Raw genomic sequence first — 14979 nt, forward strand, 5'->3', positions numbered from 1 at the left:
TGAGCACGAGATGGAGGAAAGAAGTGGGTATGTTTCGTCTAGCTCAGACGGTGGCTCGGTGTTCAGAAATCTTTACTCTGAGAGCCAGCGGAGGAGCGAGGAAAGCAGTAAAGTGGTGAGGGTCCTCCAAAGAAGCCATTGCAAAGCAGCATCAGCTGCGCTTCCGCTTCACATATCTTCGGGTGAGGTTGATATCGTTCTGGTTCGGGAGCCATGGATCACTAGTAATAGGATAAATGGCTTAAGGTCTCCAAATTACAGGCTGTACAGTAAGCTGGGTTGATTTGCATGAACGAAAGTTAACCCATATCGCGCCATCGATTTTTGGATAGGTTTTGGGCTCAGGAAAAAAAAGTTCCACTAAGCATACCCAAAAAAATAATTTTCGAGCCTGCAAAATTTGAGTTTTTTGACTTTTTTTCTTTGATTTTTAAGGTTTTTTTCATGACCTAAAAATTTTTTCATGTTCATGTATACCCTGTCCGACTCAAAATTGTCTGCTAAAAACTTTGGCGATAGCAGTTTAAAAAAAAAAAAAAATATTTTTTGGGTTTTGAGGAGTGTTTTGGTGAAAAAATTTAATTTTTCGCCATTTTTTTAAGCGTTTCTTCAGAAACGTGCAAAAGTGTTGCCGATGAAAACGAATTTGTCCCATAGTTCCTATCCCACTTAAAATTATGCGATAAAAACGTTGGAATTAACAGTTTTAAAAAAAATTTTTTTTTTTTGTTTTTGGGACTTATTTTGGTCGAAATCGATTTTTTTTCATTTTCAAGGCTCCAAATCATTTTTTATGTATATCTTTCCGTTAGACCCACCAATAAGTATACCAAATTGATCAGGGGACGAGCTAAGTTTATTGGCCATGTCCGTCTGTCTGTCCGTCCGTCCGTCCGTCTGACCGTCTGTCCGTTTCTTTGAACGCAAATTAGTCCCTCAATTTTTGATGTATCTTGATGAAATTTGGAAAGCAGGCATATTTTGATGGGGGATTTGACATTTGTCGGAATCGACCGCATCGGACCACTATAGCATATACCTCCCATACAATCGATTGTTCAAAAAAAATTTTTTTTTACTAAATTTTATCAAGATATCTCAAAAAGTGAGGGGCTAGTTTGCATTCAAAGAAACGGACAGACGGGCGGACGGACGGACAGACGGACATGGCTAAATCAACTTAGCTTGTCCCCTGATCATTTTGGTATACTTATTGGTTGGTCTAACGGATACATATACATAAAAATGATTTGGAGCCTTGAAAATGAAAAAAATCGATTTCGACCAAAACAAGTCTCAAAAACCAAAAAAAAATTTTTTTTTTAAACTGTTAATGCCAACGTTTTTATCGCATAATTTTAAGTGGGATAGGAACTATGAGACAAATTCGTTTTCATCGGGAACACTTTTGCACGTTTCTGAAGAAACCCTTAAAAAAAAAATAGCGAAAAAATAAATCTTTTCACCAAAGCACTCCTCAAAACCCAAAAAATATTTTTTTTTTTTTCAAAAAACTGTTATCGCCAAAGTTTTTAACGAACAATTTTGAGTAGGACAGGGTATACATGAAAATTTTAAAATCAAATCAAAATTAGGTCATGAAAAAACCTTAAGAATCAAAGAAAAAAAGTCAAAAAACTCAAATTTTGGAGGCTCGAAAATTATTTTTTTGGGTATGCTTAGTGGAACTTTTTTTCCTGAGCCCAAAACCTATCGAAAAATCGATGGCTCGATATAGGTTATAAATCGACCCAGCTTACTGTACAGCGCTCATAATGAAGGTAAGTCTCGCACATGTATCTTAGCTTAGGCTAATCTAAATGCTTTCTATTTACCTCAATTTAGTGACGGGGATATGACAGCGATTAGCGTCGAATGCCCGGAGAGGAATTACAAGGTAGCATCCTTCTATCTGGCCCACGATCACCAGGGACCACCCCCATCTGTGACGTTCAAAGAGTTCGTGGGATGTGCAAACCCACGGAAAGAAGTTCTAGTGCTAGGAGGCGACGAAAATGCCCACGACAAGCAGTGGGGCAGTTGTGACTCAAATGAGCGAGGTGAGTTACTCTATAATTACTTATTGAGCACAAATCTTAGTATATGCAATAAAGGGAATGACCCCACTTTTATTACAAGCAACCGAAGGGAGGTGCTTGACATCACTTTGTTGACTGAAACCTTCAGGGAACGTATTATTTCTTGGAGAGTTTTAAATGAAAACTCCTTCTCAGACCACAGGTGTATCAGCTTATCTATTTCCGAGTTGCCCCCTGACCCTAAGTATATACAAAATATTAGGAATGCTAATTGGGGTTACTATAGGAAGCTCATTGATAAAAGTTTAAGGGGTGAGGTAGTGCACCAACCCAGAAATGAGGAGGAGCTTGATGAGCTCGTCAATACTTTCAGTCAGCGGTGTAAGTCTGCTCTCGATAGGGCTTGTCCCAAGAGGATGAAGAAATAAGCCACCTTGGTGGTCTACTGACCTGGATAAACTCAAGAAAACTTGCAGGGGGGCTTTTAACAAAGCTAAGCATGACGGCCACGAATCAGCGTGGGCACTCTATAAGACCAACTTGAATTCTTACAAAAAAGCTATCCGAGGAACCCAGCGCCCTTCCTGGACAAGCTTCTGTTGCGGGATTGAATCCACATATGCTGCCTCTCGTTTGAAGAGGGTCCTCGCCAAAACGCAAACGCCTTTAGGTGGCGGCCAAAAATGAGATGGTACCTGGACCCTTTCTAGCACGGACACCCTGCACCTACTCCTAGATACACACTTTCCAGCAGGCGAGGATGTGTCTGCAACCGTAATCAGCGGAGCGGCACCATCACATCAGTTAATTAAATATATTACGGACGTAGAAAGCTAGACTCATGCCTATCTACTTTTGGGCCCTTCAAATCAGCGGGGCAGAATGACATTCCCGGCCCAACTGCAACACACTACCGAACTAATAATGCCATGGTTAAGGGTTATATTTAAAGGCTGCCTAAGTCTTAATTCTGTACCCGCTTTATGGAGGGAGGTTAAGGTAGTTTTTATACCAAAGACGGGGAAAGCCTCTCACTCAAAACCTAATGATTTCAGGCCCATAAGCCTATCCTCCTTTCTCCTTAAGACCTTGAAAAGGCTTCTTGAGAATTTTATCAGAAGATCGATAGACCCATCGTTGCTTTCACAACATGCGTATTGTAAAGGCAGATCAACCGAAACTGCTCTGCACTCCCTGGTATCTGTCATTGACCTCAAAGAATATACACTGGTGGCTTTCTTGGATATAACAGGGGCCTTTAATTATGTTACTCCGAAGGCAATTACCTCGGCTATAACGAATCTGAACATAGACGCATGTCTAGTTGAGTTTATATACAAACTTCTTACTCGAAGAAAGATTTGCACGGAGCTTGGTGGACACATGGTCCAGAGGATGGTAAATAGAGGCACCCCGCAAGGAAGTGTTCTCTGTCCATTGCTCTGGGTGGTGGCGGCCAATAATGTCATAATGTGATTGCCTACGCAGATTATATTTGTGTTGTTATGCGGGGCAACACAACCATTTGTAACTGGGCGAAAAGCTAAGGGCTCGGAGTAAATTCGGATAAAACTGAGCTTGTCCTCTTCACAAGAAGGTACAAAACGCCGAACCTCATACCTCCCAAGGTTGACGGCGTAAACATAGTTTTCAGCGGCAAGGTGAAGTACCTGGGAGTCATTCTAGATAGGAAAAAAATTATTGTTCTGGCCTTGAGCTCGATTCGAACCTTGAATGATTTATCAATAGGCCGATAAAAACAAAAACAATTGTTAATAAACCATGAGCACTTGGGAATGTCAAACAAAGTAATTGACAATAAACAAAAATCCAGCATTATCAGTGATTTGCACCAGATGACGCAACACTGAATAAATATAGTTGGTAAAAAGGAATAGAAGTAGCAAATTTGCCAGTCAAACAAACCACCGCTGTATAGCTAAATGGTTAGCGCAGCATGCCTAAAGCGTACTGATGATGAAGGCTTAGCACCCTTCGAAATGGATCTATCTGCGCAGCTATGACAGGTTGTCTGAAAAATTTGCTACTTACTATTCCAAAAAAAAAAAAACAAAATACAATTTTTCAAATTTAGAAAAAATTAAAAAATAACAATAATTATCATTAGAAAAAAATTATTGTTCTGGCTTTGAGCTCCATTCGAACCTTGAATGATTTATCAATAGGCCGATAAAAACAAAAACAATTGTTAATAAACCATGAGCACTTGGGAATGTCAAACAAAGTAATTGACAATAAACAAAAATCCAGCATTATCAGTGATTTGCACCAGATGGCGCAACACTGAATAAATATAGTTGGTAAAAAGGAATAGAAGTAGAAAATTTGCCAGTCAAACAAACCACCGCTGTATAGCTAAATGGTTAGCCCAGCATGCCTAAAGCGTACTGATGATGAAGGCTTAGCACCCTTCGAAATGGATCTATCTGCGCAGCTATGGCAGGTTGTCTGAAAAATTTGCTACTTACTATTCTAAAAAAACAAAATACAATTTTTCAAATTTAGAAAAAAATTAAAAAATAACAATAATTATCATTAGAAAAAAATTATTGTTCTGGCCTTGAGCTCGATTCGAACCTTGAATGATTTATCAATAGGCCGAAAAAACAAAAACAATTGTTAATAAACCATGAGCACTTGGGAATGTCAAACAAAGTAATTGACAATAAACAAAAATCCAGCATTATCAGTGATTTGCACCAGATGGCGCAACACTGAATAAATATAGTTGGTAAAAAGGAATAGAAGTAGCAAATATGCCAGTCAAACAAACCTCCGCTGTATAGCTAAATGGTTAGCGCAGCATGCCTAAAGCGTACTGATGATGAAGGCTTAGCACCCTTCGAAATGGATCTATCTGCGCAGCTATGGCAGGTTGTCTGAAAAATTTGCTACTTACTATTCCAAAAAAACAAAATACAATTTTTCAAATTTAGAAAAAATTAAAAAATAACAATAATTATCATTAGAAAAAAAAATTATTGTTCTGGTCTTGAGCTCGATTCGAACCTTGAATGATTTATCAATAGGCCGATAAAAACAAAAAGAATTGAAAATAGTTTTGACGTAAAGTGGTTGTTAACGTATTGGTGATTTGCATACTTTTCACTTTTTTATTTTGTATTATGTCTCCGATAGTGGTATTGATGGGTATAAATCTTTTATGTCAAAAGATACTCGTACCCCTTTGCTGTCCTTTGTTAGCTCTACGGTCTCAAGTTTCTCTATTAGTTATGTTGTGTTAGCTATTGCATATTCGTTCCTTAGCTCCAGAGTATCTTTCAATATCGTTTTAAAAATTTGGACTGTTGGTAACATGGACGGATTTAAAATTAATGATGGGCCTCATTGGAGTGTCCGGTTGGTGGATTTTGGTAGCGCAATCAATGAAGGAGCCATGTTAGAATCTACTATATTTGTTGCATTTATTATAGCAACTTTGATTTGTTTCTGGTATTCATCCGTGAGATCCTCTCATATTCTACGACATTTCATTTCCTCTATGAGTTCCTCGGTTTTGGCTATATATTCCTCTTTTTCGATTAGCACAGTGGTGTTTCCTTGTGACTGCAAAATATTACTTCGCAGTAGAAAAGAAACTGAACCTAAAACTCCGTTAGAGTAACTTACTTTTATAATCTCGTATGGAGAGGATGTTGCGAGTGACACTTTAAATACTCTTGACCATCTCAGTATCAATCGCTAGCTGCAAACGTTCATTCAGCAAATTAAAACTAATTTTGACATACTTACGAGCAATGTTGCCTAACTGACCTAACATTATTAAGTATGGAAACAGAAAATTTTAAATGATAAATTTTGATGATATCATTGATATATTTGCTTCCTAATGTGTTATAATTACATTATTATTAAATAGGTATTTGAGTCTACTTATAGATGACATCTTTAGCGTACGACTTTATTCCAATCCAAAAAAATATTTTGGCCCGGACGTAAGAAAACCTCACTATGCCACTGTAGCCAACGCCGTGGTCTTTCCATTACGTTAAGAGTCATCTCAACGAAAGTTCTTATGAGTTTTGAAACATGAATTTCAAGTTATATGCGTGTGATCTTTCATTACTCAACGTTGCGTTTGAATTAAATGTCAATGCAGGAGTTTATAAAAAAATGTTGGTCTGAGTTGTAATTATTTTAATAGTGTTTCCTACGTAATTTTGCTTTTTTATTGCTACTGAGTAATATATTTATCATCCTACTTCTGAACTTGTTTCAAAAAGGCCCTATCTGAGATAGAAGTCGGTATGGAACTAATCGAAAATGTCCATAATATTAAGACGTTAAGTATAAACATTTATAACTTTATTAAGCTAATATTGTCCACAATTTCCCTTAGAACATCCGTTTTATGACTATTTATATGCAAAAGGCATTATTCCGTGTACAAGAGAAGAGATATGCAAACGTTTAACCATGGACATTTTCATTCAATACAAATAGGAAATCCAATAGATAAGTTATATAAAAACTTCTAGCTGAGTTTTACAAGTTATTTTATTTAGATAGAATCGTACATACCTTGAAATAATTTTATGCATACTTTTAGCTACCAATGGGTCTTCTGTCTCCATCCACAATTCTCCAGGGCCGACAGCACATTGACGACCTACTTCCATGTAAAACAGGCAGTGTGAGTCACCACATCTAAAAATATATCAAATATTGTATATATGTACACATATTAACGATGACCAAATTAAAATCTAAAGTGTGTGGCAAGTTTTTAATGTAAAACTTTAGTTCCTACTCGAATTTTTCTAGTTCAATGGCGGCAATAAAAAAATAATTTAAAAAACTTTTCAAGTTAAACGGTTTTATTGAAAACAATACTTACATGAAGTAATAATAATACTAAAAGCTAGAAAAGTGTTATTTAATTGTCTGATCAACGCCCTAGATTGATGAGGAGTGTGATGACTAGTACCTAGGACCTACCTAATTACACTGCGGAACAAATTTCCACTTTTCAAAATTTTCCAAGGAAATTTTTTATCACATTAGATGTAATTTTGTGTCCTGGTTTCATATATAATTTTTGTAACAGCTCTAGTTTTCAAGATATTTTCGACTACCCGAAAACTTATCCCACAGGAGTAGAAAAGTGCAAAAACAAAAAATGCAACAATTTAGAAAAGCAAACCTCAATTTTTTTAATACTTCATTTATTATTTGCCTTTGTTCTTTCATTTTAAACTATTAATTTTTGTATTTGTTGTGTATTTGTTGTTTCATTTAACGAAAATTTAAAAAAAAAAACACACAAGAATATCAATAAGAAGGACTCAGCGAAAGTGATAGACATTATTTTGTTTTTGTTCTTAAACTTTCGTTAAATTAAACAACAAATATACAATAAACACAAAAACAAATAGTTTAAAATTAAATTGAATTTTGCGCCTTTCGCTTTTGCACTTTTCAATTACTGTTCGTTCGTATTGGCTTTGACTAAGAGTATTTATTGTGTTGTCTTATAACATCTCCAAATTTTTTCGTGACTTTTATTTTAAAATTAATACAATTAATTCTGATTCTAACAATGGCCATAAATATACGGCGTTGTTTGAATGATAGTTTCTGTGAAGAGCGAAACCAAGGAAGATGGGACACGCATATGATGGCCGATTACTGCTGGAGTCTTTGTCGGGATCTTGAACAAGACTCACAGGCAAGAAAGTCTTATAAAAGGCAATTTTGTGCTGATACGCCATAAATCATTAAAATTAAGTATGTAAAAATTCCCGTTTTTGTAAGAATTTAACACCTATATGAAAATTAAAAAATAGAGCTGTTAGAAAGAAACAGATAATTTTTTCGTGATCAGCACAAATTGACTTAAAACCACTAAAAAAAGTCTAGACAATTTTTCTCCGTTGACCAGTGTTATTTTATAGCTTTTAGTATTATTATTACTTCAGGTAAGTACTGTTTTCAATAAAACCGCTTAACTAAAATTTGTTTTTTATTATATTATGTTCATTAAATTGCCTATTATTTCTCATTCTATTTAGTTCATTTAATGACTCCTTATTACAAGGACTCTTTCCTGACAATTTGTTAAAATCTAAGTCCTCAATACATAATCCTTCCAAAGACTTTACTCGACTCTGCGCCACGTATGCTTGTCCCTCCTCGAACTCCAAAATATTTTGATGCCACTTCTACCTGACTGTATGTAATATTTGTTCCAAATATAAGCCAAATAGGACATCATAGGTCGCTTTCTATTCATGTATGTATTATGTGTTCCATATACGGGCCAAATCGGAACACAAATACGATTTTTGTGAATATCTCGGTTCTTATGCCACCTAGCGGCGATTTTTTATAGGTCGCTTTCTATTCTTGTATGTATTATGTGTTTCAAATATGAGCCAAATCGGACCACAAATACGATTTTTGCGAATATCTTGATCCTTGCGCCACCTAGCGGCGCTTTTTTCATAGGTCGCTTTCTATTCTTGTATGTATTGTGTGCTCCAAATGTGAGCTAAATCGGACCAAAAGTACGACTTTTTGTGAATATCTCTACCCTTGCACCACCTATCGGCGAATTTTTTTCTTATTATTGCATTTTCATCGCGTTCTGAACTATATTCCAAGTTTCAAGCTTGTAGCTTATCGGGAAGTTACTTAAATTTCAATTACAAAATTCGTGCCAGCCAGCCAACCAACCAGCCTGTCAAGTCAAGCTAAATAAAACCGTTTAATAAATGGGAAACCTATCGTGTTTTGTGCAATCAAGCTACCTTATGTATTCGGAATGCTAAGGGGGCATATTTGAATAATGCCTCCAAAAATGCTATGGAAGAATCTTCGCACTTTTGGAGTATTCAAAAATTATAATATTCAATGCAAATTTGACCCTAATGTCATGAATTCGCACTTCTTGAATGGTTAATATAAGCGATAACAGTATAAATTATAATTATGATCATGACACCAGTTATGAACACAGTAAGATGGGTAGTATAAGCAGAAGACCGAATATTGATATTGATATTTTTGACTTCTCAGTTGTAACTGAAAGTGATGTCTTGGATGCTATATTTGACGTTAAGTCTAATGCCGTTGGAGTCGATGGCATCAGTATACTATTTATTAAACTTATACTTCTGTTTGTTACATTTTCACTAATACATATATTTAACTTTTCAATTATGTCCGGTGGGTTTCCAAGTCAATGGAAAACTGCTGGTGTTATCCGTATTCCTAAAGTTAAATCTCCATGTTCTTCCAAAGAGGTTAGACCAATTAGCCTGTTGCCAGACTTATCTAAGGTTTATGAGAAGCTATTAGCTAAGCAGATAACTGATTATATATATAATAATAACTTACTATCTGAGGTCCAGTCGGGATTCGGGAGAGGACATAGTTGCGCTACTGCCATGCTTAAGATTTTTGAAGACATACGCCCTGCCTATGACCGTAATGAACTTACAGTACTTGCACTTTTAGATTTCTCACGTGCTTTTGACACAGCTGACTTCAGAATACTTCTACATAAGCTGGAAATAAACTATAACTTCAGCTCTTATGCTTTAAAGCTAATCCAAAACTACCTCACAGCTCGATTTCAGCAAGTTCAATGCGAAGATAATGTCTCAAACTTAAAGCTTATAGCATCTGGTGTCCCACAGGGATCTATTTTAGGCCCAATATTGTTTACACTTTTATTAACGACATAGTTCCTTGCTGCCAAAATGCCAAAATACATCTTTCCGCGGACGACTCACAAATATACTTGTCACGCTCTGCTGGGCTTACCGAAGACTTGTTCATCAGGCTGAATGAAGACTTATCACGCGTAGGACATTTGGGCTCACAGAAATAAGTTATATCTGAATGCAACGAAATCTAAGGCGCTAGCAACATCGAGCGCAACATGTGGCTTGAACAGCCTTCCTGAAGTTATACTTAATAAAGACAAAAGATTATTCCAACACGTGGTCACCAATTTAGGCTTAAGAATTAACTCTAAATTAGCTTGTGTTGACCATAAGGTTAACTAGGGTCGGTAAAATATATAACACCCTTCGAAATTTTTACAGAACTGCATATTTACTACCACGTGAAACAAAAATGAAGCTGGTCAAATCTCTTACAATTCCTCAAATTTCGTACGGGGAATTTATATACGGTAATCTTGATTCGTCTTCACATAATAAATTGCAGCTTGCCTTAAACAATGCTGCCCGTTTCGTTTTTTCTAAAAAGAAATTTGATCATATCTCTTCATATGTCGTACAATTTCTCGGAAAAAATGTCTATAACTTCTTAATGCTTAGAAATATCTGCATTTTGCATAAGCTACTTCATTCCAAAAATCCCGCCTACTTATTTGAAAAACTAAATTTGTGTCAGTCCACTCGGACCCTAAATCTATTGGTCCCTAATTTTATATACACCACAGTCTCAAGACTCTTCTTTGTCAGTACAATCTGTCTATGGAACTCACTTCCCTCCAAAACAAAAACTATTAAAAAAACAGGATGTTTCAAACTAGCAGCATTTTCTTTTCTTAGCTCTTAAGTTACCCTAAATCTTTAAAGTTTTAATTGAATGTATGATAATAAAAAAAAATTTGTATGTATTTAACTTTTCTGTATTTATATATGTTATGTTATATCATTAGATGAATAAGTAAATTTCTTTTTTTTGTAACATTTTCGTATAATAACTTAATCATTTGTTTAATTTCTACATATCTAAGCTACCTTCACCACCGGAAGGAGTCACAATCGTTTCCTACGCCGATGACTGCACAATAATGGCCACAGGCCCAGGCCCAAAGATCGATGCGCTATGCAATAAAATAAACGGCTACCTCCCTGATCTCTCCAGTTTTTTCGCCTCGCGAAACCTGGCATTATCACCGACTAAATCTTCCGCGACCTTATTTACAACATGGACGCGGATGGCGTTAGTGCACTACGATGGCACTACGCTACCGACTATCCGACACCCCAAAATCTTGGGTGTGACGTTTGATCAGGATCTACATTTTGGTGAGCACGCAGCCGCAATTGTTCCGAGAATTCAGAGCCGCAACAAAATCCTCAAATCCCTCGCTGGCAGTATTTGGGGAAAAGATAAAGAAACGCTCATGACTACATACAAAGCAATTAGCCAGCCGATTACGTGCTACGCGTCACCCATATGGTCGCCAAGCCTAAAAATCACCCACTGGAAGAAACTACAGGCCTGCCAAAATACTGCTCTCAGAATCGCCACGGGCTGTCTTCTTATGTCCCCAGAACACCAACTGCATAATGAGGCGAGAATACTCCCCATCAGGGAGAGAAATGAGATGCTGACCAAACAGTTCCTGTTGAATGCCCAGAAACCTTGGCATCCCAACAGACATCTGATTGATGAACCAGCACCGCCTAGGGGCTTAAGGAGTCATCTCCGTAAGCATTTTGAGGAAATACGGCACCTGAGAACCCAGCCGTATGAAGTGAAAAAACACAAGCAGGTCCTTGGTGAACTCCATAAACAGGCGTCGGACCTTTATGCCGGGAATTGCCCGGTGAATCCAGTACTTAACGAAAATTATCCAAAACTTGCGGAAGAGGAACGCATACTCCCAAGGGAAACGCGTGTCACTCTTGCTCAACTTCGTTCTGGATACTGTAACAGGTTAAACTCTTACCTATCCAGAATCAACCCCGACATACAAAATGTATGCCCCGCTTGCAATGTGTCCCCACATGACACCAACCATCTCTTCAATTGTAATGTGGAACCAACGCCTCTAACACCCCTTTCATTATGGTCCACCCCTGTTGAAACGGCAAGTTTCCTTGGACTCCCGTTAGAGGATATTGATGACAATTTGTGATCGGTCGCAACAGATTGATGTACTGCGTAAAAGACTAAGTCTTCCTTGTACAAACTCTAAATAAACAAATAAATAAATAACATGCTATGAGCACACTTGTACTTAAGCTTGTAATAAACGTTTTTTTGTGTTAGAACTGATTTTATATTTTTATTCTTTATTAAAGCTAATTTATTAGTAACCGGAGCCCACTGCTACAACAACAACAACAACAAGTAACCGGAGCGATTGTTGTTTTCCGATGCCTGCGAGTAACTGAATTTTGTTTTCCAAGTCAGCGTGAAGTTGAGCTTCATTAATTACCCAGCATCGATTTTTTCTGTATCGGATAGCGACCCCCACAGAAGTTGTTGCCAGACATCGGTATGCAATTTGGTAAACAAATAGGGGGTATAAGAAAATGTGTAATAAGTTCATCCGATCGTCTGATTTAAACGATATCATTATGAAAATATAAATACATACGTGTGTAGATGTTTATTAACATCTTGCCTTTATGGACCCGTATCAGATTACAGTGTTCATTCGATCTTAGAATGCTCCAGTGGGAAATTCTTAGGCTAGTGCGCTGCAGCTGTTGCGTGCGAAACCACAAGCTCCAAGTTCCACCCCGCGAACCAATGCACCAAACGTGCAGCACACAACTGCTGAGCCGACATCTCCCGTCCGACAAACGCAGAAAAGCACCGATTCTAGCAAACTACCGTGTTATTCAAAACACGCACCGGTTCAATCATTGCATGTAGCCAATGATAACCAAATTCTCCTTCCTACTGCAATGGTCGCAGTCGAACACGAAGGGGAATTATTTCAACTGAGGGCCCTTATATCGATCAGGGCTCGGAAATAGCTTTAATTTCCTCGAAAGTTCAACAACGGTTGAAACTTCCATTTGAACATTCAAAGTTCGAAATCCCTGGCATGGGTGGACAAGTCGTACAAAAGTCCTCCAAGCCTTGTCCTTTGCCACTGGTTGCATCCAGGGCCATGAAAAGAATAAAGGCTTATGCTATTGTGTTGTCGCAACTTACGAAGAATCTACCAACATCCACCATCAGTCGCAAAATCTGGGAGCATTTCAAACTCCTTGAGCTCGCTGATCCCAGTTGCCACATACCAGGTCAGACTGACATGGTCATAGGCAGCGACATACTTCCACAAATTTTGCTCGAAGGCATAAAAAAGGTGTGCGGCAGCATACTTGCGCAATAAACCATTTTTGGTTGGATTATCAGTGGTCCAATAGCTGAAAATGTGGTGTCATTCTCGACATAAGTCCAAAAAGTGTCAAACGAGACACTCAGTTCTCAACTGAGAAAATTTGGGAAGAGGAGCAAATTCCACAACCTCCACAGATATCCCCCGAGGATCAAGCGTGTGAGCAGATATGTGCAAAAACCACGAAACGTGCACCAAACGGTCGATACATTGTGCGACTTCCTCTCTCGGCAAATCCCGCCCGGCTGCTCTGTAGCAGTTTTTCAGTATGGAGCGAACGCTTCAGAAAAAGGGGAAGTTAGGTACAATATACAACAACATGTTGCAAGAATATCTCGACCTTGATCACATGGAATCTACCGACCCATGCGAAATAACTTCGTATGGCAAGGTCATCTCATTTTACTTGCCACATCATGCGGTAGTAAAGCCAGATAAGGTCACCACCAAAGTTCGTGTGTTTTTCAACGCCTCAAAAAAATTTGGGTCAGGCAAATCCCTGAATCATGTTTTATACACTGGTCCAACTCTCCAAACAGATCTCATGCTACTGATTTTACAGTGGCGCATGCATAAGTATGTGTTCAATGGAGACATTGAAAAAATGTACCGTCAGATCCTTATATACGAGGACGACAAAGATTTTCAGCGAATCCTATTTCGCAAATCGGCCGTCTCCATTGTTAGAGAATTCAATCTAAAAACGGTTACATTCGGCGTCAATTGAGCACCATATTTCGCTATTCGTACGTTGCATCAACTATCGGATGACACGAAAGCGACATTCCCCTTGGCTGCAACAATTCTCAAGACGCAAACGTATGCCGACCACATCTTATCAGGAAGTCACACCATCGATAACTCCACTAAATCACTCTTTCAAGTGATAAAAGTCCTTAACTCAGCTGGTTTCATATTAAAAAAATTAACGGCTAATCACCCAACCATATTAGAACAGTTTCCGAAGGAGGATCTTCTAGACTTCAACTTCTTAAAATTTGAGAGCATTTCCAATACCAAAACTCTTGGCATTCGTTAGAACACGCTCACGGATAAATATTCATACACCATTCCGCCGGAACACACCAAAATGCGATCACAAAGCGAGAAATTTTATCGTTTGTTGCAAAACTTCTTACCCGGTAGGACGGCTGTCGCCAGTTATGATCTAAGCCAAGATGCTTCTCCAAGAAATTTGGCTGGATGGCAACGATTGGGATGAAAGCGCGAAGCCCGCAACATTATCAAAATGGCAGAAAATCTGCCAGCCATTTGCCACATCGAAATCTCTCGATGGGTTAATATCGTTCCAGGGCAAGACACCCAAATCCACGGGTTCTGTGATACTTCCGAAAAAGCATATTGCGCAGCAATTTACATCCGCACCACATGTGGGAAACCAAATAAAATCTTCTCTTTTGGTTGCGAAAAGCAAAGTTGCCCCCATAAAACTGTAAGTTTACCCCGCTTAGAGCTATGTGGTGCAGTCCTACTCGCCAAACTGGCTTCAACTGTGCGAAAAAAGCTCGACTCAGAAGCATGCAACACATTCTTATGGTCGGACTCTGAAATTGCACTAGCGTGGCTAGAAAAATCTCCATCGACCTGGAAGACTTATGTGGCCAACCGTACCTCTCAAATTCGAGAATATCTTCCTAGCGGCACCTGGTGCCCTGTATCTAGCCAAGACAACCCTTCTGATCTTGGCACACGTGGTTGCAAGCCGCATGATTTGATAGGCTCCTCACTTTGGTGGCACGGACCACAATGGCTTTCTTGCCACATTTCGGCATGGCCAAAGCCGAAAGCAGGTAGCGCTTCTCCACCCGAGAAACG

General features: G+C 38.3%; 1 protein-coding gene across 6 annotated transcripts in view; it reads right to left on the reverse strand.

The window, feature by feature from the left end:
• The window catches only part of chico (insulin receptor substrate 1 chico), a 1085300-nt gene that overhangs the window by 531011 nt on the left and 539310 nt on the right, over nucleotides 1-14979 (reverse strand). For 5 of the 6 annotated variants that reach the window (XM_067766170.1, XM_067766171.1, XM_067766172.1 and 2 more), the window contains one exon: nucleotides 6603-6728. The exons of the other annotated variant lie outside the window; for it this stretch is intronic. In XM_067766170.1, the coding sequence (XP_067622271.1) occupies nucleotides 6603-6728 (126 nt within the window). The remainder of the gene's footprint in view (nucleotides 1-6602; nucleotides 6729-14979) is intronic. 6 annotated transcript variants of the gene reach the window in all.

The sequence above is a fragment of the Eurosta solidaginis genome, chromosome 2 (genome assembly GCF_040869045.1).
Source record: "Eurosta solidaginis isolate ZX-2024a chromosome 2, ASM4086904v1, whole genome shotgun sequence".
NCBI lineage: Eukaryota > Metazoa > Arthropoda > Insecta > Diptera > Tephritidae > Eurosta > Eurosta solidaginis.